At 41.5% G+C, this 24319-nt stretch overlaps 1 protein-coding gene across 1 annotated transcript in view; it reads left to right on the forward strand.

The window, feature by feature from the left end:
• SLC8A1 (solute carrier family 8 member A1) overlaps positions 1-22082 on the forward strand; it is a gene marked incomplete at its 5' end in the record, with an annotated part of 321178 nt that extends 299096 nt beyond the window's left edge. Inside the window, 1 exon segment of the mRNA NM_001170958.1 lies at positions 21278-22082. Within this exon segment, the coding sequence (NP_001164429.1) occupies positions 21278-21654 (377 nt within the window). The 3' untranslated portion in view covers positions 21655-22082.
• Between the last annotated feature and the right edge of the window lie 2237 nt (positions 22083-24319).

The following is a 24319-nucleotide window of genomic DNA, read 5'->3' on the forward strand; positions in this document are numbered from 1 at the left end:
TAGCAATGAGTTCTTTCTTCCTTGGGGAGAACTGGGTAAAGAGAATTCCGGGGAGAAGAGGGCGGAGGGGCAGCAAATGCCCCTGCTGCTGCTGCGGGTGGGATGGAAGAGGAGGAGGGGCAAGAAAGACATAAGGATGGAGTGAGCAAAGGGGCGTGCACCTGAGGTGCCGGCTTCTCAGGTGGAGAGAGAGAGGGGGGTATGGAGGTAGAAAGTTTAAGGGAAGGATCCAAGGCTTCTTTATCTATGAGAACTTGGAATAAGGAGAATTGACCTCGAAGGGGGAAGAAAGCCTGGATGTAAGAGACCTCTGAACATTTGCTGTTTCTCTGTATAAAACTATTAAGGTCGCAGAGAATTTGGAGATCAAAGGTGCTGAATTCTGGCCATCTTGAGCCATTGTCTAATTCACATTGAGGCCAAATTTTAGTACAGAGATTAATTAATCGCTTCCACTGTATCTCTCCCTTTAGGCCTAGCTTGTGCAAGCTTTTTAAGAGGCAGGCCAAAGGGGAGTTCAGTGAAATGTGAGAAATTTTGAAGCCCATGGATTAGGCAAAATACAGCCAGAGGAAAGAGGGTCCTTTTCATAGGGCATCCCCTGGGAAAGGATTACCCCAAATGAGAACCGAAGTTCTGAGTCCTCCTAAGAGGAGACAGCAAGAAATCCCAAGCTTAGACCAGCATCCTGGTTCTAAGCAACGGAAACTGACTTGACTGAACACCCCAGGCCCTAAGAGGGGAGATGAGCCAGTCGGAGCATCGCCCCCGTGTGCATGAGGTGATAGAGGACTCTCTTACCGATCCGAAGGTTGAGAATGAGATTCAGGCAAAGGGCTCTGGCTGAACATTCATTGGGAAGATGAGAAAGTGCAAATTGGGGTGTCTCCCAGGCCCACCTGGGTCACTCCAAGGAGGACAGCCGGAGGAATCCTGGACATAGCACCTCCTCCCAATGAGGAGAAGCCAAGTCAGAAATGAACATAAAAGGGAGATAGAGTTTGGAAGAAAGGGGGAGGGAATCTCCACTCTTAACGAAAAAGCCGGATCCTTCACTCCCCTCCTTACACGGGGCACCAAAAGTGTTAGGGAAAGAGGCACAGAACAGAGAGGAGGCAGTATACAAATCTGCAGCCAGACCAAATTTGTTCAGAGAAAATAAATTTGTAGAGGTGGTGACCAACTGCCGGTGTGCACATTGATGGAACACATGGCAGAGGGGCCGGGCCTTTTTATATTTTAGGAGGGCTAGGGATGGGGTTGGGGTAAAGGGCAGCAGGCAGTGGTGAATTCCTGGAACTGGTCTTTCAGGTGGCTGGGTGGGGCCTTGGGAACCTGGGAAAGAATGTGGGGGTGTCAGGCAATAGGGTGTGAGACCCAATTGAGATTCAAGGGCAAGGAATAAATTCCATTGTTTATCTGTCTTTGGGGCAATGAAAGAGAATGCTGAGGCTTATGTCTGTGATCCATCACTTATCATCCTCTCAGTGACGATGGACAAGTTACTTCAACTCTCTGAGCCTCAGTTACTTCATTTGTAAAATAGGAAAACCACGCTTAACATGCAGAATTGTTGCAGACTGGAGAACATATCTATAAATTATGCACTAATAAAGTGTCTGAGACAGAAGGAATTCAATGATTTAGTTCTTATAGCTGATGCTGAGTAATTTATGTTATGTAATTTGCAATGGTCTGAACAGCATAAATCCAGACACCTCAGCCCACGAGTGGCCCTGAATGAAGTGTCCACATTCATCCTCTTTATCCATACTGCCTGGTGTTATCCAAATGACTGGCCGCCGGGGGGCCTAGTGAGAGGTCCCATGTAGTTTTGGCATTCAACTGTGTCAGCAGATGAAGCAGGGGGTTTGTGATTGCTCTGTCTCACACCTTACAGCAAGGCTAGTCAAAGTCCTTGAGATGACTGTTGACCCCCAGAGGACAACCCAAGCTTTGTTCCAGCAATTCCACGTTTATTTATTTATTTTTTGACAGGCAGAGTGGACAGTGAGAAAGAGAGACAGAGAGAAAGGTCTTCCTTTTGCCGTTGGTTCACCCTCCAATGGCCGCCACGGCCGGTGCGCTGCAGCCGGCGCACCGTGCTGATCCGATGGCAGGAGCCAGGAGCCAGGTGCTTTTCCTGGTCTCCCATGGGGTGCAGGGCCCAAGCACTTGGGCCATCCTCCACTGCACTCCCTGGCCACAGCAGAGAGCTGGCCTGGAAGAGGGGCAACCAGGACAGAATCCGGCGCCCCAACCGGGACTAGAACCCGGTGTGCCCACGCCACAAGGCGGAGGATTAGCCTCGTGAGCCGCAGCACCGGCCCCACGTTTGTTTTAAATTTTGAATTCTTTTTCTGAAAACTACCAGGAATATACCAAGTAGAAGGAAACTGAAAAATAAGTATCTTAGGTTGTATTATTGTTTGAAGAATACACACACACCCCCAACCAAAGTAACCAAACATCACAGTTGTCCATCGCTTCCATCTGATGTTATTATGTTTTGGGGTCCACTTACCCTATGGCTTAAGTTACTGCATCAAATGGTGCTCAAGTCAGCACATACTGTTGGCCATGGGTTTAACCCTGGAGGAAGATATGTGCAAAATTATGTCTCTTGTGACAGTTGTCCAAAGTAGCCTGTATTTCAAAAAAGATAGCAGTTCATCCTACCAAATGCATTTCATTTTCAAAAATGTTTTCCTCGCTGGTGCCGCGGCTCACTAGGCTAATCCTCCGCCTGCGGCGCTGGCACACCGGGTTCTAGTCCCGGTCGGGGCACCGGATTCTGTCCTGGTTGCCCCTCTTCCAGGCCAGCTCTCTGCTGTGGCCAGGGAGTGCAGTGGAGGATGGCCCAGGTCCTTGGGCCCTGCACCCCATAGGAGACCAGGAGAAGCACCTGGCTCCTGCCATCGGATCAGCGCAGTGCGCCGGCTGCAGCGCGCAGGCCTGGGTGGCCATTGGAGGGTGAACCAATGGCAAAGGAAGACCTTTCTCTCTGTCTCTCTTTCTCACTGTCCACTCTGCCTGTCAAAAAAAAAAAAATGTTTTCCTACCAAAAGAAATCCTTGTTCCTGATTTTTTATTCCCAATTCTTTACCTCAACACTTATTCCTTTTCTTTATGCCAATCTTCTAAAATGCCTCAGTACATCTCTTCTCTTAATAAACTCTTTTGTAAAGGGTAACAACCATAGGATTTAAATTATTTTTCTATAACAAGACATATGGGACTACAGCAAACCTTAATATTTAGAAGAGCCATTTGTTCTACCCTTAAAATCTACTCAGAACCCAGGTAGAGACATCAAGAGGTAAGAAACCTGCTTTGGGAGAATGCAGTAGAACCATTAGTTGTTAAAATGGTTTCCATACAGGGCATAAATGCTTCCCATTGAGACACAGATTGGGAGAGTTCCTGTAATTTCCTGCATATTAACTGTGCAGCATGTTCCCCAAACAATATATGCACAAGTAATCTCAGATAATCATATATATATATATATATATATATGAACAGGCATTCCTCCCTCCCCAAAAGCAGTTATGCAAATTAAACAAGATTCTGAGTGAACATAATATTTCTGACTTTATTCTTCAACACTGCTGATTCAAGACAGCATTTTATTATATCCTCTGATAACTAAAAAAAAAAAAAAGTATGTATCTACATTACAAAGACTAGTTGCTACAAGCAGAAAAATAGAGAAAATGAATTCTCTTCACTTAAAGCTTAGTATTAATTGGCAGTGGTCCTGGAGAACTTTCTAAAGTAGAAGGGCTCCTGCCTAGTGTCTGATGTACTGCTGCCTCTTTCTAGGTGAGACTTGCAGTTGGGTATTGAAAACCTCCCCTTGCTGGTCCTCCTTTCTCAAGACCCAACAACAGTGGATCAGGGTACTGTCGCTCCCCCTCTTCGTGGAGGAACGACACAGGACCCTGCGCTGTTCTTTTGTCTGCTCGGCCCTCCCCGGGTTTGCTGCTGGTTCTTCCCGGGTTGGCTACTATCCCTTCCACCTCCGTGGAAGGGCAGTTCCCCCTGGCCACATTCCCCACTTCCGCAGGGGAGTGGCACACCGCCGGCCGGTTCTCTCGGGGGCTGCACAGGTGTTCCCCTTAGGTGTTCCCCTTAGATGTTCCTGGTGCATGCCGTCTCTCTCCTCCTTTATAGTCCTCCTCCGCCAATCCTAACTCGGCTGCCCACACGCCGAGTACGCTGCTCTCCTCCAATCAGTAGCAAGTCCTGCTGTTTATTGGTTGAACTGGAGGCAGCTGGGTAGAAGCTGTTTACTTCTCTCCCAGCGCCATATTGTGGGAGAGCAGATGCATAGAATAAGTCTTAATTCCAGTAACAGTCTAGTCCGAGCTGCTCCCCACAGGGTACTTTTCCCCATATCCTCACCAGCATTTCTAACTGGAGTGAGGTGAAACCTCACTGTGGTTTTGATTTGCATTTCCCTGATGACCAGTGATCCTCAACATTTTTTCATGTGTCTGCTGGCCATTTGGATTTCCTCTTTTGAAAAATGTTGAAGTCTTTGGCCCATCTCTTAAGTGGGTTGTTTGTTTTGTTGTTGTGGAGTTTCTTGATCTCTTTGTAGATTCTGGTTATTAATCCTTTATCAGTTGCGTAGTTTGCAAATAATTTCTCCCATTCTGTCAGTTGCCCCTTCACTTTCCTGTTTCTTTTGCAGTACAGAAACTTCTCAATTTGAAGTAATCCCATTTGTTAATGTTTGCTTTGACTGCCTGTGCCTCTGGGGTCTTTTCCAGGAATTCTTTGCCCGTGCCAATGTTTTGCAGGGTTTACCCAATGTTCTCAATTAATTTGATGGTGTTGGTTTGTAGATTTAGATCTTTAATCCATGTTGAGTGGATTTTGGGGAAGGTAGGGGTCCTGCTTCATACTTCTCCATGTGGAAATCCAGTTTTCCTGGCACCATTTGTTGAAGAGACTGTCCTTGCTCCAGGGATTGATGTTAGCTCCTTGGTCAAATATAACTTGGTTGTAGATGTTTGGATTGATTTCTGGTGTTTCTATTTTATTCCATTGGTCTATCCATCTGTTTTTGTACCTGTACCAGGCTGTTTTGATTATACAACTGCCTTGTAGTATGTCTTAAAACCTGGTATTGTCATGTCTCCAGCTTTGTTTTTATTGTATAAAATTGCTTTAGCTATTTGAGGTCTCCTGGAGATGCACATATCTTAACAATTAGTCTAAATTCTCACTGCAAGTCAGAGTTTTTAAAACTTAAGTACATTTTGTAGAGTGCTAAATAGACATTTTACCATTCATAACATGAGTCCATAAGAGTATCACATTGTTTCTATGAAAAAAAAAAAAACTAAAATTCAAGAAAAAAAAAACTAAAATGTAAGAAGGAACATATAGAACCCAGCTTTTTTTGTACTAGAAATCACCTATACTTGCATTCTTTCTTCTTACAATTATTTGAGTATATTAGGCCAAGGCATTCAGCTTATATACAGACTCCAAATATAGGCTTTCTTCTCATCTTTTGCTCTTACTGGATTAAATAGAGGTAAGCATTCTTTTAAGTTTTTTTTTTTTAGAGATTATTTATTTATTTGAAGGCAGAGTTACACAGAGGCAGAGAGAGAGAGAGAGAGAGAGAGAGAGGTCTTCCATCCACTGGTTCATTCCCCAGATGGCTGCAACGATCAGATCTGTGCCAATCTGAATCCAAGAGATTTTTCCAGGTCTTCTACATGGGTGCAGGGGCCCAAGGACTTGGACCATCTTCCACTGCTTTCCCAGGCCACATAAGAAAGCTAGATCAGAAGTAGAGCAGCCAGGACTCAAATCAGCACCCATATGGGAATGCCGGCACTGCAGGTGGTGCCTTTACCATAGCCACAGCACCGGCCCCAAGCATTCTTTAATTACAGTGAAAACTCCTAGCTAATGACAAGTTGGGAATATTGTTGCCTCAGTCTTTCTCTGTACATCTTCACTGGGTTTGTGCTTAATGGTATCCCGCTGCCTCCTGTAGTTTTTCTTTATCAACTCTTTGATATTGGGCCAGAAAAGTTTAAAAATTGAGTATTCTAGGCTTCCTCTTATTATGTTGGCATTGTAAAATTTTGTTTCCTTCTAATGTTCTGAATATATTTTTATCCTATGAGATCTGTAGGAATTATTTCCCTCTAGAAATTTTAAGTCATGACAGGAAAGGCAACAGACCATTTTAGCTTTTTTTTTTTTTTTGAATTTTTGTATATTCAAGTATACAGAAAATGGAATTAAAACATGCATTTATTTTGGTGCAAACATGTGAAATCCATGCATACAAGTGATATTATAAAAGTTCTTGAAAATCTTATGTATACATTTTAAAAAACTTTGTGCACCAAAATAAACTCATCTTTTAATTCCATTTCCCACAAATGTTTAAACTTTTCTCATAGAATCTTATCAAAAGCAACCACATTATTTGAAGGAAAATGTTATATTTGAGTTCTCTTTCAGAATTCTAAGTGTCATAATAAGAAATTAATGGGAAACTGGTTACACTGATGGTTCACTGTGATCTCTGCATTTTTAATGAATGTGCACCAAAAGGCACAGTGAAAAGAACTTCAGAACTAGATCCAGGAGTCTGGACATCTGACCCTTATTCACTGTATGGCTTCAATCAACTTCTTGACTCTGAGTGTCACTCTACTTGTCTGTGAAGTAGGCCTGAGACAACACAGCAATGCAAACCCAGTAGATGAGAGCATTACTTAATAACGGGGGTCTCAGAGTACTTTTTCAGTTGAAAATCACTGTAATCAACTCAAATTCAGAAGGTATCAAATTCTGCAGAACATGAGATTAAATGGAACAAATTTTATGATCAGGGAAGAAAATTTTTTAAATTTCCATGATGCATAGGCATAAGCACTGCATTCACATTATCTATTTTCTTAGGCTTATCAGTAAGTGAGGTGAAATGATTTTGCTGTCACACAACCTTTATTGTTGTTATTATTATTTGTCCATTAGCTCCATCTCCTAAAAATGAGAGTTTTCTATTTTGGCACCCTTCTAGAAAAAAATTTTTTTATGTATTGAACAAATGTTATTCACTATTAATGGTTTACATTTTTTATTCTTAATTTCTTTCTAATAATTCTCAAAACTAAGATATTAAATAGCCTATGTAAGTAACAAATACTTTACAGTCTACCGAGAAATAAAGCGATAAGACACAGTAACTGGTATGACTATGAAGGTTGTATACTGCAGTCTCAAGCAAGTATCTTAATCTGAATGACACTCTCATTCTTCATAGGCAAGTCAGCCCTAGGATCCTCAAGTTAGAAGAAGAATTTAAGAGTCACTGGGAATAAATGATTTGGCCCTATTTAGGCCAAATTTATATGGATGGTCAATTGGGTCAATTGTGGAATCCATATTATCTCTTACATTTATAACTTAATCATTAGGCACTATATCATGCTACCTTAGATTTATTTTTATAGCATTCTATATATTCTTTCCCATGTCTTGTAATTTTTTTAGAAATTACTAACTTCTGTTAGTTTTAAAGCATGAAACAGTGGGATTATATTCAAGCTCCTTAACATCAGGCATTCTTATGCCCTTTGGAATCCAAAACACCTAGTAGAGCACATGCTTTAAAACATTTCAAAAACAAAGACCCAATTGCATACCCATAAACTCTGAGTATTTCCTACATACAAAAATTTAGGCATTAACACAATGGGAAACTCTCTGAAACTGGCTGGCAAAAGATGCAATGCATGACAATCCTCATCAGGCTTCTCAGACAGTGGGTCAGTGGGCCCAGGATGAGTATACTGGGAATGCTCTGCCAGCAGTCTTCTTCAGCAAAGGTTCCCTGGCAGTTTAGGAAATCAAGTTCCTCTGCACTGATCCCTGAGCAAAGTAGGAGGTTAGGAGGCAGAGCATTAGAGGTACTGCCCAAGATTTCATCGGTAAACTTACTCAGTCTACCTCTTGCTTAACAAAAGAGATGGGATTAAGAGGAAACACCAGAACACAAAACAAACACCCTTCACAGCAAGAAATTATACCTGGTGGTTCTGAGCTTCTAGAGCCATCTGAGCTTCCTCGATGAACAGCAGGGAAGCAGACTGACTCAATCGTTTCTACTCATCCCATCTCACTACAGGCAGGTTAGATGTCGTCAGTGCAGAACTCACAGGTAGATTGATGGCTAGCAACATCAGTCTCAGAAAAAAAGTACACACTCTTCTCTTTGTGCAGTGTTCATGATTGTGCAGCAAAGAAGGTTAAAAGAATCTATGCTGGCCGGCGCCGCGGCTCACTAGGCTAATCCTCCGCCTTGCGGCGCCAGCACACCAGGTTCTAGTCCCGGTCGGGGCGCTGGATTCTGTCCCGGTTGCCCCTCTTCCAGGCCAGCTCTCTGCTGTGGCCAGGGAGTGCAGTGGAGGATGGCCCAGGTCCTTGGGCTCTGTACCCCATGGGAGACCAGGAGAAGTACCTGGCTCCTGCCATCAGATCAGCGCGGTGCGCCAGCTGCGGCGGCCATTGGAGGGTGAACCAACGGCAAAGGAAGACCTTTCTCTCTGTCTCTCTCTCTCACTGTCCACTCTGTCAAAAAAAAAAAAAAAAATCTATGCTTTGGAGTCAGGCATGCTTGAGTGCAAACGACTCCTCCCTCTTCCACTTAGTAGGTGTATGTATGACACCTCCAGAGACAGATGGCTTAGTTCCTCTAAAGTGTAGTTGCTTGACCTGAATCACGAAAACATGAAAACCTCTCTCACAGAGTTGTACAGAATGTTACAGGAGAGTGCATTTATAAAGTATTCAGCACAGAGCCACACATACAGCAGACACTCAAGAAACGTTAGATCTCCTTTCTATTATATTTCAGCATGTTGACAAATGGTTTTCAGCATCCTGGGTTATTTGACTCACCTACATGGTAGCAAGTAAAGCACAAAAACAAGTAAATCCCCAGCCTGCCTGCATTATTGTCCTGTTAGAAGTTCTGGTGAGATGGGTGTCCCCAAATGTGTTTGTTTCCCACAATTCCCCTTTCTGTGAGCTTTATCCTTTGCACATTGGCATTTCAAGTCAGTAGCCAGTGTTCAAGTAGTGTCACTGCTAGGGTGTATATATATATTTCATTTTTGATTAACATTTCACATCAACTTAAATGGAAATGAAAACAGAATTGCTTTGCCCTGAGCAAACATTTCCTTAAGTCTATAGTGCCAGTTCCCCCAAGAAGATTCTAAAGGGCAGTTATATTTTGTTTTCAGATATTCTAAGTGCCTAGTTTCTTTACTACCAAGAAAGGTCAAGATTGCTGAAAATGAACCTTCAGATCTGAAGTTAAGACCAAGAGGTCGGGCCACCCAGGAATACAGCACAAGGAGCAGCCCTGGGCTATCCTAGTCATGCAAAGGGCTTTCCACTGGACCTCAACTTCACTGTTAAGCAGTCTTGAGGAGGCAAAATGCTGTGTGTGTACTTTCCCATGATTAGAGTTGAAGGAAGCCTACAAGAGCAAAAATTTATGAGGAGAGGGTGCAGCAAAGACAGACTAGACGCCAGGTTTCACAAGACACGCAATGTAAGTGGCTCAAGAACTGCCGGTCACCCTGTGCTAGAAAATACTGCAGAATAGGCTCGGTGCAGCGAGACCACAACATTTATATGGACGTGGGAAAGATCCATTTCAAGTCCATTTGCATCCTTTATACTTTTGGCTTGAAAGAAGAGGTAACATTAACTACATTTAAAGGGATTTCAAGGCAGTTAAAATCCCAATTTATTTTACTCAAAGGGCAGTATGTAATGGGTACTTGGCATTGGGTAAGAGCCCAGAATGATACGAGGGTGATAACAATGATGTCATCTGCCAGCAGGTGGTCCAGGGACCGGGAACACTCAGCATGTGCCCTGCGCAGTCTTTGGATTAGTGCCGTAACCCACATTATCCAACTTCACCTTATAAAGATCACAGTATAAGAGAAGGGAGCTAAATATATTTCACCTTAGTCTGTCTGGGTTCTTACATATTCAAGGTCAGCCAAAGAAAGGGCATTTGGTGGAAACATCATGCTGTACAGGTGTGTTGTATCTGTGTGTTGTGTTTGCAGGATTGTCGTGATGCATGTGTGATATAGATGAATATGAGTCTCCCCTTTTCAGCATCAGTGCATATTCCATTAAAACTGAGCATCAAGGGGAGCAAAAGCATTAGGCCCTTTCGTTCCTTGGAGATGAACAGGAATGTAGGTCTCCTAGGAATGCCTTGTAAATAATATTGAATAGATGACTTTCATTTCTCTACATATTGAAAATCAGTTAATGAAAATGAAAAATTTCAAGAATATTTCCTTATTTCTTTCCTTTTAAATTCAGGTTCAGCTTGCAATTTTTAACAGCTTTATTGAGGCATAATATACATACCATGAAATCCGCTCATTTGTAGTATACCATTTAGTATTTTTTAGGAAATTCAGTGAGTCATTTTGTCATTACCCTAATCCAGTTTTAGAATATTTTATCACCCCAATAAAGATCTCTCCAGACCATTTACAGATAATCCCTATTTCCACCTCCAGCCTCAAGCTACAACTAATGTACCGATTTATCTTTTCTCAATATTTCCCAAGGACCAACTTTAATATAAAAATGTCATAAATTCTTTGATGGTAATTGTACTTAATATAATTCCAGGATTTAGCATGCATTCTGTATGATTTTTAAGTTATTCATCATAAAATATCTATAGACATTTATAAACTACAAGTGTGAGATATTTTGGGGCTTCATTGCTTTCTGCATATATTGATTTGTGCACCTTTTAAAACAATCTTACTACCATTCCCCTAACTGTAATATATGAGCCAAGATTACTGACTGTTAGGGAGAAAGATCACCCAATAGCACTTGGAATTATCACTCAGAATCTTGGGATAGTACCCATGTTTAATGATGTATAAGTACTAAAATGTCCTCAACCATTCAGTCAATTGATCACAACACATCTAAGTTCAGTTTCTTACTCTCAGATTTTGGCTGTTGGCCTCTGGGTCAGTACAATACATAATAACCATTAGGAAAAGGGTGCAAAGACCAAGGTGTACTGCTCAGCAGCCATGCACAAGATCTCCCTGCTCAAAGAATGGCATTGCTATTATATTCTAAAGAAGAAAACACGGACTTTAAGGAAGCATAACTTAATTACCATATCATGGGCACTGCATGAGTAACAAAATAAATGTGAGGCCACTGGTATTTTTAGAAGAGAGGGCAAATAAAATGCTGACTCAATTTAAAAGGCAAATTTTACATGTGACTATAAAAGAATTTTAATATCTGTTTAGGATGGTGCATATTATAGATATGAAATCATGGTTCTTGGCATTTATGCACAATGCCAGCTGGAATGCCATCATCACTCCTCAGCACACAGACCTCACATCCTGCTTTTTCTCAGGAATGAAACATAAGCTATATATTACTTGTTTATACTCTGCTCCATTCCAGAAAAGGCCTTCAGCCCATAAAACGCCTTGCATTGTTCAGCCACCTTTCCCAGCACATGATCCAAGAGTACTAAATCCATCTGTGAGCATATTTGATAACCTTCATTGAGCTCAACACATATAAATCCTGTATTTTCTGCACAAGGAGAAAATAGCTTCTTTTCATTCCATTATTTATGATCAGGAAATTATGTGATGTGCTATTTTCTTTCTCCCCCTTTCTGGAGCCCAGGGGGCTTTCTGACAAGGGCCTTCATAAATTACAAGCTATTATTAGGTTATCACAATAAAAAATCATGGGTTGAGACCAAAAGTGAGACTTGCTGTGGTTCCAAAGCAAAATGATCCTCACTGGGGTCTGCAAATTGGCCCAGCAGAGGACTAATTATAGCTTGTCATTCCTGAGTTACAGCTGCAAAACAACAAACAACCCTCAAAGTGCCAAATGATCACGGATCCTTTTCCGAAGGATTCTGTATATGATGAAGCTACAAACAGCTTAAATATGTGAAACCAGAACCCCAAACTGATGAGAGTAAGACTTGGGTCTGAAACCAGAAGATTCATAGTCTCTTTATGACTAATAACATATAAAATTCTAAAAATAAATTAAGCACAGATCTCTTGATTTTTAATAATTTTATGCTCAATCACATTTTAAATGAATAGAATTATAAAAGTACTAAATCTCTATAAAGGGTGTTATAATTGCCCCAAAATTTAGAATCATTAACGTAAGAATTTCCTACCACTTCTGGATGGAATCTGGCTGGGTTATACTATAAAAATAATAATACTGAACACTCATCAAGTGCTAGGCCATATTCTAGATACCCTTCATGTTAGCTCATTCCTTTCAAAGTCATATCAAGTAGGTACATTTCCTATCTGGCAAGTACAGGAACTAGAACTCAACTAATTTTAGGTAGATTTTCCCTCCCCAGGCTTTTCAGAGTAGCCATCCTGGCAAAAGGTTTTTAAAAAATGAAAGTATAGCATAACTTGAGAGCAGGAGGAGTCACAATGAAGTATCCCCAACACTTCCCTCAAGCCCACCCAGGTTGTCTTATAACTGACCACCGTATCTGAGGGCATCAGTGTTTCTCAGAGCAACCAGCTTCTCCTTAATCAAGTGATTCAGGGAAACTCAAACATCAAGTTTTCCTCCAGGCAAGGCTCCCAAACTGTGGGCATTTGGAATAGTACCTCCCACTTCCATGTCTTGCAGCAGTGGTTCTCAAACCTTGATGTGAAAAATAATTTGTTAAAATGCACATTCCTGTGTTCTTTCAAGACTCAGAGAGTGGGCCGGCGCCACGGCTCACTAGGCTAATCTTCCGCCTGCGGTGCCAGCACCCTGGGTTCTAGTCCCGGTTGGGGTGCCAGATTCTGTCCCGTTTGCTCCTCTTCCAGTCCAGCTCTCTGCTGTGGCCCAGGAGTGCAGTGGAGGATGGCCAAGTGCTTGGGCCCTGCACCCGCATGGGAGACCAGGAGGAAGTACCTGGCTCCTGGCTTCGGATCAGTGCGGCGTGCCAGCCATAGCGGCCATTTGGAGGGTGAACCAACGGAAAAAGGAAGACCTTTCTTGGTCTCTCTCTCTCACTGTCTAACTCTGCCTGTCAAAAAAAAAAAAAAAAAAAAAAAAGACTCAGAGGGTGGGACTAAGTGGGTTCATGGTGGAGCTCCACATTTACAATTTTTAAACAAAATTGTCCAAGTATTCTGATGTCAGTAGCATGCAATTTGATTCACATCAGACACGTTCTTTGAAACATGGTTGTCTCTGCCACCCTTTGTACCATGGCTTCCCTCATATAAACAGATGGCTGGTCAAAATGATTGAAAGAAAATTAATTTTGACAACACCATTTACCTAATTTTAAAAAGCAAGTGACCATGTTATGTGGCTTAATTTCATAAATATTGACATGGTTTGATCAATGGCAGTATCTTTAGGCCTTGTGATCTTTCTTCCTAGGATCTTCAAATAGTTCATTTAGTTCTTTAAAAATCAGAAGATATTCACTATCATTATTCAATTCTAAGAACAGTCAGGTAACAAACTCCTACACCAAAATCTGATATGAATTGTCTTCCAAAAAATAATGGAAAATGTGCATTATCTTTTAAGTCCATTTCCCCATTAAATTTTGAAATTCCATTAAATAGTCATCCTATTGTGTCAATGTGAAATTTGTTAAGAGTCAAGAATAAGATGAACCATTTTCCTCTACATAATACATAAGGTCTTGTACATAGGATATAGGATTTAAGAGAAACTTTTTACAGAAGATATGCTTACAGATTAATCTATAAGTAGCTATAAAGTTTTGAAAATCTAGGTAAAAATAATTCATGGAGGAAAATACAAGGTAATTGTCTATTCTTGCATACTGACATACTTAATCAACTAAGGTTATATACAGTAAACCTGAGGCAGATCAACAGGAATCAACTATGTCCCAACTTCGTGATGTGTAGTTTTGTAAAATTTTTTCATTTATACAAGGTGGGAAAATTTCATGTACTTCGTTTATTCAAATTTAAGGGTTTAATGATTTGTCCCACCTTATCCTCCCTACCCTCATGTTCTCTCTCCACTTTTTTCCTTTCAATTTTTACAATGACAACTTTCAGTTTATTTTATAATCATAAGCTTAATCCTCCACCAAATAAAGAATTCAACAAGTAGTAAGTAGAAAAACCACTGTTTCTCAAGAGTATAGACAAGGGCTGTAAACAATAATCAAATCTCAAAGTGTCAGTTTCACTCATATGCATTAAAATTTTTGTGCTTTGTATATTACCACAAATCAGGAAAAACACAATATGGGCCTTTTTTGGTACTGGCTTATTTCATTAAGAATAATGGTTTCCACTTGCATCCATTTTGGTGCAAAAGACAGGATTTCATTCTTTTTTACAGTTCATTAGTATGTGTATGTGTATATATACACACACAAATATATAAATTTATATAATATATACATAGTGTATATAAACCCCATTTTCTTTATCCAGTCATCAGTTGATGGACATCTGAGTCGATTCCCTATCTTAGCTATTGTGAATTGAGCTACAATAAGCATGGGAATACAGATCACACTTTCATATGCTGATTTCATTTTGTTTGGGTAAATTCCATCAAGTGGGATGGCTGGGTTATATTGCAAATCTTGTTTTCTGAGGCCTCTCCATACTGTCTTCCATAATGGTTGTACTGGTTTACATTTGCAGCAACAGTGTATTCAGGTATCTTTTTCCTCACATCCTCACCAGCATTTATTTTTTTGTTTTTTGGATGATAGCCATTCTAACTGGGGTAAGGTAAAACCTCATTGTGGTTTTGATTTCCATTTCCATGATGGCTAGTGATCCTGAGCATTTTTTCATGTGTCCATTGGCCATTTGAATTTAATTTGAAAAATGCCTTTTCATGTCCTTTGCCCATTTCTAGATTGGATTGTTAGTTTTGTTATTGTTGAGTTTCCTGAGCTCCTTATATATTCTTTATTAAAATATTAATACATAAAGTATTAAAGTATTAGTTATGTATTAAATATATATAAATAATATATTTATATAAATATATAAAGAATACTTAAATAGTTATCAGTTGCATGCTGCTCCCAAACACATCTTCCTTCTCATTAATTTACAGTGGTATGTAATAAGGAGACAGGATCAAAAGGCTAAGACTATACAACTAATTTAAAATGTATTAAAGTCAAAGTGAGGGTTAATAGCAAAAATTCCTATGGCATGGGTATATATGTAGGAAAATGTTGTTGTGTTTTCATTTATGCCAATCACACTGGAAAAATGATTCATACATTTGTATTTAATAGGCTAAGCTCTGAGTATGATTATAAGCCTTTGAATCCAAGACAATAGTTTTTCTTGATTTTACTTTAGGAATAGCATTTGTCATGTTCAATCATATGCAGGCTATAAGCTTAGTGTTCAGAGTAGGTTTTGACAGCACATAAATACGGTGCATGATAAGGCAGTTTGGGGAGACTCCATGTACTTCATTTAGAAAACAGTTATTTCTGATGGAGCTATGGTTAATTGTTTGGATTTACACTTCTTCTGATAATTTTTAAATTGTTTTAATTGAAAATAAAAATAAAAGTCATAATGTATATAACCCAGGAAAATAAACCTACAAAACTAAAAGTCCACTAAAAATGTTTCATTTATGTGACAAGCTAATCACTTTATCTACTAATTTTTAGGGAATAAAAAGACATTTGAAAATGGGAAACCATTATTTAAGAACTTTGAACCAATATTCACATTGAATATGGAAAAAAAATGGCTTGAAAGGAAGGAAATTTCTGCAGATCCTGGTATAACTTCCATTTCAACCACAAAGACTGGTTTGGGTGTTCAGGATTCCTGGGCCAGGGAATGAAATTTTTTTTTATTTATTTTATACCTCCTTTACTTCTGAAACAATGGCAGAGGCACTATTCTGAAATTCTAGAGTTTGAGTGGAAATGGGGCAAAAGTCCAGTGTGTTGTGCACCACATGCCAGGGAAAGTAAGCAGGTCTGTGCTGTGGAACAGCACCAGGTCGCCTGTCCCTGCAGCATGGAGAGGGAACACCCCCTCCTTTGACGGCCTCACCTAATGTGGCCATCTGTTCTGTAGCAACGTTAGCAGCCCCTTCAGCGCAGAATAACGTTTCAGGTGTTCTTAAGCAGCAGCTGAGCTGTAAGCTGCTTTCTGCTGCCTTGAACCTTCCTTTACTTTACCCCTTTGCCTGTCCTTGAAAAAGAAAAGGAAAACAACTTCAATTTGTAAGCTGCTTCTGCTGCAGCAGCTCTTACTAATGCCTAATAATGAAATGCAAGAGCCTATTAAGATTTGTCATGCTTTTTTTTTTTTTTTTTCCCACTCAATTCTCTCTGCTAATCCCCACGGGGCTGCAGCGTGTATGATCATGTATGCACAAAGCACAAATCCAGGAGGACGGATTAGCAAACTGCATGCACGTCTCCAGTCTTCATCGTCCCTGATAGAGGAAAGAGTGTTCCGTGAGAACCTGCTTCAGAGTTTCTAACTAGAAGAAACAGATCAACCAAAAATGGGCTGGGAAATCAAACAGATTTGGCTTAAAAATTCTTGTCCTGCCAACCAAGCCACTGTCCAAGAGACATAGTATCACATCACAGTTTCTCAAATTATAAAAGGGAAAAAACACCTACTACATAGGCTTGTAAGAGGGTTGAATGAGTATATATACATGTAACCTGTGTAGCAAAGTGCCTAGCATGAAAGCAAAATAGTATTTGCCATAGTTTAATTTTAAAATAGTAAAAAAAAAAAAAACATGCTTTCTATACCTAAGTGACATATGCATTCCATGTGTATTGCATTACTATTCCCAATAGCCAAGAAATAGAAGCAACCTAAGATTCCATCAGTGAATGAATGGATAAAGAAAATGTGGTACAGGTATACAATAGAATACTATTTGGCCATAACAAGGATGAAATGCTGTCATGTGAAAAAACATAAATGGAACTTGAGATCATTATGCTAAGTGAAATAAGCCAGGCATAGAAATACAGATATCATGTGATCTTAATGTAAAATCTAAAAAAGTTGATCTCATAGGAGTTGGGTAGAATAGTAATCAGAGGCTAGGGAGAATAAATGGGAGGGAGGGATCAGGAAAGACGATCAATGGGAACTAAGTTACATTTATATGGGAGCAACAGGTTTGGGTGTTCTATTGTACAATACAGTGAATAGATAATGATGTACTGTGTCAAAGGCTCAGAAGAAAGGATTTTGAATGTTTCCATCACAAATGATAAATATTTAAGATAATATGCTTATCCCAATTTGAACACTCTACAATGTATGTATATATCAAACCATCACAGGGCACTGCATGCATATGTACAATTTTATAAGTGTCAATATCAAAAAACCTGCTTTTTATCACAGAGATCAAAATCAATAAGATAGGCCCTGAGGGTTGATGAACTGCCTCTCAAAAAGAATGGAACACTTCAGATGCAGTAGCTTCTGAAGAGCTTAAATAATCTTCCCATCATAAAGCATGAGACCATACAAGCTGATATAAATTCACCTGCTTTACATATCTATCCCATTGGGGGTTTACCAATGGGAAGATGGTGGCAACAGAATAGCAATGGAAGAGAGAAACTAATTCAGCTATCATACAACTGCATACATGCCCAGGGTATGCCAGGGACCCCAGAAGGACCAGAGAAGATGCGTGTAGTGATATAATACTAGTTATTACTGCCTTTGCAAATATTAGCACACTTCGGAAGTTACCAACATCTGTGATAAACTTTCCATGGCAGGCATTTTACCAAGGTAACAGAAAGACTTCTATATCCGTAACTAGGCATCATAAAGACAAGAAATTTGGAAATCTTGTAAGTTCTGTTTATATACTTACATCAATTTTTTAATGTTTATTACGATCATTTTATTTGAAAGGCAGAGATATAGGGAAACAGAGATCTTTCATCCACTGATTCACTCCCCAGATGCCTGCAATAGCCAAACCTGGGTCAGGCTGAGACAAGGAGGCCAGAGTTCAGTCTGGGTGTACAATGTCAGTGGCACAGACCCAAGCCTGGAGCATGGACCCTCCCAAGTGCTCATCAGCAAGAAGCTGTATCAGAAGCGGAACACAAACCAGGCACTCCAGTATGGAATGTGGCTGTCAAAAGCAGCAACCAAACCAACTATACCAAATGCCTGCCCCTCTATCTAGGCTGCTCTGTATGTATGGTCTTTCCAAAATGGCAACAACAAGCATTTCCAACTTACCAGGAATCTGAAGTTCACATCAGCAGTCCCCATTCCACAGATGAGTACTGAGGCCCAGGGTCACACGGTCCATTGCGAGGGCAAAACTTGAAACCCTTCGGCTCAAACATGCTCTCCTTATCAGGAGGTGTACGTTACTATGGTCCTGCTCCCTGTGGTGGACTATGACTTTCCAGTCTTCAGAGAAAAGTCCCATTCAGGGTTATTGATGAACACAATGCTTTGAGGACAGTCACTGAGACCTGTGGTACAGTGGAAGGTAGGATAAACAATAAGCATCAGCCTTGCAGACAGGTGGTGGAGGCTCCAGCCCTCACCTGGCTTCTTCCTAGTTCTATGATGCTATGCTCATTATTTACCATCCTTAAGCTGAGTTTCCTCACATTTAAGGTTCTCTTATTCCATGGGACTGTTATCACCATCAGGACTGGCGTTGTGGCTGAAGAAGTAAAGCCACAGACTGTGATGCCAGCATCCTGTATGAGCACTGGATGTCTTGGCTGCTCCACTTCCAATCCAGCTCCATGCTAATGGCCTGGGAAAATCAGTGGGAGATTGCTCAAGTGTTTGGGCCCCTGCCACTCACATGGGAGACCCGGCTGAAGCTCCTGGCTCCAGGTTTCAGGTGCTGTTGCCACCTAGGGTGTGAACCAGAGGATGGAAGATCTCTCTCTCTCCCTGCTTGACCAACTCTAATAAGTAAATTCATATTTAAAACAAAAAAGAATTATCATCATCAATGGAGTAACATAGGTAAATCTTATTTATAAAGCTCTAGACAAATTTCAACTATTATCAGAATTTAATTCTTTTCAGTTCCACTATTGACTTGTTCTTAAATGTTTAGAAATCTCTCCTGATCCCTTCACTTATCTATAAACTACAGATGCTGATACAGCACCTGTTACTAATATCATCCAGCATCTGTGCACAGCTTCCAATGACCTAGCATCTCTCAGGATATTATTAAAATGGATTCCTGGGTCATAATGATTTGAGTCCTGCCTACTCCGCTTAGGATCCAGTTTTCTGCTAATGCACCTTGGAAAAGCAGCAGAAAATGGTCCAAGTCCTTGGGCCCCTGCCACCCACATGGGAGACCTTGATGGAATTCCAGGTTCCTGGCTTCAGCCTGGCTTAGCCCGGGTTGTTGCAGCCATGTAGGAAGGGGACTACTGTACGGAAGAAGCCTGTTTCCCTCTCCACCCCCATCTCTCCCTCTTCCTCACCCAGCATAGCTGGATGGAGCCTTGTAATACCCACTGTTTAGAAAGAGCCCACTTGATTCTGTTGTAGATGGACTGGGATGACTCTCTGAAAAATGCTGCCCTGCAAGTAGAATATTACAAAGAAATGTGATATCTGTGGATAAAGAATTTAGCCAACAAGATGGGCATTGTGGTTCACTGCATTAGGCTGCTTCTTAGTATGCCTGCATCCCATATTGGGGTACCTGCTATGAGTCCCAGCTACCCCCCACTTCTAATCCAGCTGCCTGCTGTTGTGTCTTGGAGAAACAGAGGGTAGCCCAGGTACTTGGATTTCTATCATCCACATGGGCAACCAGATGGAGTTCCTGGCTCCCAGCCCCAGCCCAGCCTGGCCCTGCCTGTTACAAGCTTTGAGAGTGAACCAATGGATAGAAGGTCAATTGCTCTTTCTCCCTGCCTTCCAAATAAATAAATAATACATATTATTTTTAAAAAGATGTATTTATTTGAAAGGCAGAGAGGGAAAGTTACAGAGAGGGAAAATGAGTGCAGGAGAAGGAGGCGGGGAGGGACCGAGAAAAAGAGAGATCCATCTTCTGTATGGTAGTTCACTCCCCAGATGGTGCAACAGCCAGGGCTAGGCGGGCTGAAGCTAGGAACCTGGAACTCCAATGTGGGTGCCAAGGGCCCAAGTACTTGGACCATTTTCTGCTGCCTTCCCAAGGTGCATTAGCGGGAAACTGGATCAGAAGCAGAATAAGCAGGACTCAAACTGGCACCCTTATGGGACTCCAGCATCAGAGGTGGTAGCTTAACCTGCGCTTTTTAAAGAAGAATTTGATCAGGGGTTGGTGCTGTGGAATAGTAGGTTAAGCTTTCGCCTGCAGCACCAGCTTCCCATAAGAGCACTGGTTCAAGTCCCAGTTGCTCCACTTCTGATTCAGCTCCTGCTAACAGTCTAGGGAAACACTGGAAGATCGCTTTAGTGCTTGGGCCCCTGCAACCACAGTGGAAGGCCCGAAGAAGGTTCGGGCTTCAGATCAGCCTGCCTCTGGCCACTGAGGCCATTTGGGGAGTAAACCAGCAGATGGAAGACTTCTCTGTCTCTTTTCTCTCAAATCTTTAAAATAAATAAAATAATTTGACCAAGATTATTTCTCAATCAGTAACAAACCCTCAACACCCCAAACCCTAGATCTTGTTCTTTTAAACACAAAACAGATTCAGAAAACCAAGCTTAGTCTTGGCCGCCGGCTTTATAATCAGGATTTTTATTATTATTATTATTCTTTTTTGACAGGCAGAGTGGATAGTGAGAGAGAGAGAGACAGAGAGAAAGGTCCTCCTTTGCCATTGGTTCACCCTCTAATGGCCGCTGCGGCCGGCGCACCATGCTGATCCGATGGCAGGAGCCAGGTACTTATCCTGGTCTCCCATGGGGTGCAGGGCCCAAGCACTTCGGCCATCCTCCACTGCACTCCCTGGCCACAGCAGAGAGCTGGCCTGGAAGAGGGGCAACCGGGACAGAATCTAGCGCCCCGACCAGGACTAGAACCCTGGGTGCCGGCGCCGCAAGGCGGAGGATTAGCCTAGTGAGCCGTGGCGCCGGCCTATAATCAGGATTTGATTCGAGCATACACAGCTGAAGCGCCCAGCACTCTGGACATCTTTGAGCAGTTAATTGACGGTCATTGCCTTTTTCTTCTTCCTCTGCAGACACCTTTGCCAGCAAAGTGGCTGCCACCCAGGACCAGTACGCAGACGCCTCCATAGGTAACGTCACTGGCAGCAACGCGGTGAACGTGTTCCTGGGAATCGGAGTGGCCTGGTCCATCGCTGCCATCTACCATGCGGCCAACGGGGAACACTTCAAAGTGTCCCCTGGCACACTAGCTTTCTCGGTCACTCTCTTCACCATTTTTGCTTTCATCAATGTGGGGGTGCTGCTGTATCGGCGGAGGCCAGAAATCGGAGGTGAGCTGGGTGGGCCCCGGACTGCCAAGCTCCTCACATCCTGCCTCTTTGTGCTCCTGTGGCTCTTGTACATTTTCTTCTCCTCCCTGGAGGCCTACTGCCACATAAAAGGCTTCTAAAGGAACAAGCAGATATAGCAAATTTATATATATATATATACATATATATACATAAAAATTATGTATAATGAACAGAGGAAACTGACATTTGTCATGTTCACTTACCTGCTGATGGAATCCAGCTTCAAGAGCATACTCTGTACTAGGGCCGAAGTGAGAAACCATCACCTCCCATTCCCGGGGCATCTTCATGTTGAACAAGACATGGCAGCAGGGTCATCACTGCAGCTCAGCCTAGCAGGGCTGTACTCTCCAGGTTCATAAATTGCTAAGGCTTTGATATGTTTTCTTGTTTTTGATGTTGTTTTCAGTGCGGTTGGGGAGGTGGTTAATATCTGGCTTTTGTTTGATTTTGTTTTCTTGGGAAGATCAAGGTTTTGCTTCTCTTTATAGGAAGTGATGACCCATCCAAATGTAACTGGGTTTTTGATTAAAAAAAAAAAGGCATTAATATCTCCCCCACCTCCCCCATACACTTTAAAAGTTAATTTGGATTAAGAAAGGATCTGGGCAAGGAAGAAGAAAGAAGCATATGTTCGCTGTGTTTCTAAATTCTATGCTTATCTTCAGAATGTAAGCAGAGGTGAAACTGCCTCCAAGAAGAAGCATGGGAGCCTAAATGGAGCCAGGAACACTGATGGTTCTAGAAATAGTCTGATATTTAAGGATATTATGCCTGGCACTCTTGTTCAACAGGTACAGGCTTAACGTGCCTAGATTCCCAAGAACCTGCAAAATTATGTGTTTCTTATCTCATTAGCTCTGGACTGTGACTCTCAAGGCCCTTATTCCAGCCCAGCAACCCCCTGCAGGTGTCCCATCCCACCCCTCCTCCTCCTGCTCACTTGCCCCTAACATGCAAACAGTAAGAATAACCCATTCAAAAAGCACATCTTCTTTTTCCATTCGCATCCATTTGTGTCGCAGTCCCATGTTGCCTGGGATTGTCTGTCCATTTTATTTTCAAAGGCATCCATGGCTTGCACACTCCTGTTCCAGTCATGACTTAACATTTGCTTTCTTCTTCATGTGCCTGTTTGGGAATGTTGTTGTGATACCTGTTACACCGTGCATGGATGAAAAACAAATAAATCAAAGCGTATCTGTATATAATAGAGTATAGCATATACTGTTCTCCCATTCAGCAATGTTGATTGGACATTGAAGACATAAGTGAGTTTCCTTTCACCTCAGTTGTTACTTTTGTGTTGTTGTTGAGTTTGATGATTAGTAGAGATACAAGGAGAAAATGGCTTATTGTTCATGAATCTGCACATTCATTTCTAAGAAGCAATAACTGTCACATGAGGAGAAGTTAAAGTTATTGAGAGGGTAGCTGGCGAACTATAAGGATCTTCATAGAGAAGCAGCCATGTGGAACATATCAAAGGCCTCTAAGAATCACTTGTGAATTCAGGAAGGCCAAAGAAAAAGGCATGGTAGAGAAGTGGATGTGTTAGATGTGCCTGGGCTGTCAGAACCACCGTCTCCACACCCCCACCTACCCTGCCTCCAAGTATTTATTACATATCTGCTCTGTCTGGCACAGATAGTAGATACTACCAGTTTATTCAGCTTATTTTTTTTATGTAAAAGGCTATTTTGAGCCCTTTTTCCTTCATCATCCCATCAAGACTCTTCTATCAGTGGTTAGCCATGTTGAATAGAAAAAAAGTTAGGGTTTCCAGTGGGTCTTTTCTCCTCTAGTTAGGACTCCAGAGGGGGCAATTCAGTGAGATCAGCACCTCCCAGGAGCATAGGAATGGCTACATCTCAAAATAAATACCAAAGAGCATGGATAAACCCACCTTTCGAAGTAGTAACACCTCCCCCAGACTCCTCTGTTTCTAAGGAATCCCATGCTGGACATATCCCTCTCCTTCTGAGTTGATTCATACTTAAGAAATAAACCCTGCTGAAATATATGTCCTTTCTTCTATTCAGTAATCTTGATCATTTGTCATTTGAAAAAAACACCTGGCTACTGAATGAGTAATTAAATCCTGGTTACCCATTCAAGATGCCAGGCAGTATGCTGCCTCCTGGGGACTAAGCCATGAACAAGCTGGCCCAGATCCTGCCCTCGGGGGGATGACAGTTAATGTGATTGCTCTTTCCTTTCATAAAAGTTAAGACAGCCATGTGGAGACAGTCATATTTTGCTAGGAAAAAACTACAATTATGTAACTCTGAACATAAAACACCTTGAAACCATACAAATACAGATGTCCAAATATTCAAGATTTTGTTTACCTAACAGAGTAGAAAGCATGGGTTTGGAAAATCACCTTTATCCTTGCACATATCTGCATCTTAAACCCAAAAGGGCAGTCTTTTCAGAGACCCAGATCATGGGAAAGACCAAGTCAATCCCAGTTTTTAATCTTTGTGACAGTAGTACTTTACAACCCACACCTCATCTCTCTTGGGGATCCCACCTCTAACCTGCTGTGGCCGAACAACCTGGTGCCCTAACTCCTGTGGGGAACATTCTAATCCATCCTTTTGTGGTTTTATTCTGGATGTTTACTAAGTGAAAAGCTAGCCTAGAAACACCAAGTAAGTTGTTTAAACGTTAGAGTTTGCACTCATTTTTAGCCATGTTTGGAATGTCATCAACCCCATAGCAAATTTTCAGAGAGGACTTAAAAAAAAATTCTTGCTA

Source organism: Oryctolagus cuniculus, chromosome 2 (genome assembly GCF_051225735.1).
Source record: "Oryctolagus cuniculus isolate XC-2025 breed Fujian yellow rabbit chromosome 2, ASM5122573v1, whole genome shotgun sequence".
Lineage (NCBI taxonomy): Eukaryota > Metazoa > Chordata > Mammalia > Lagomorpha > Leporidae > Oryctolagus > Oryctolagus cuniculus.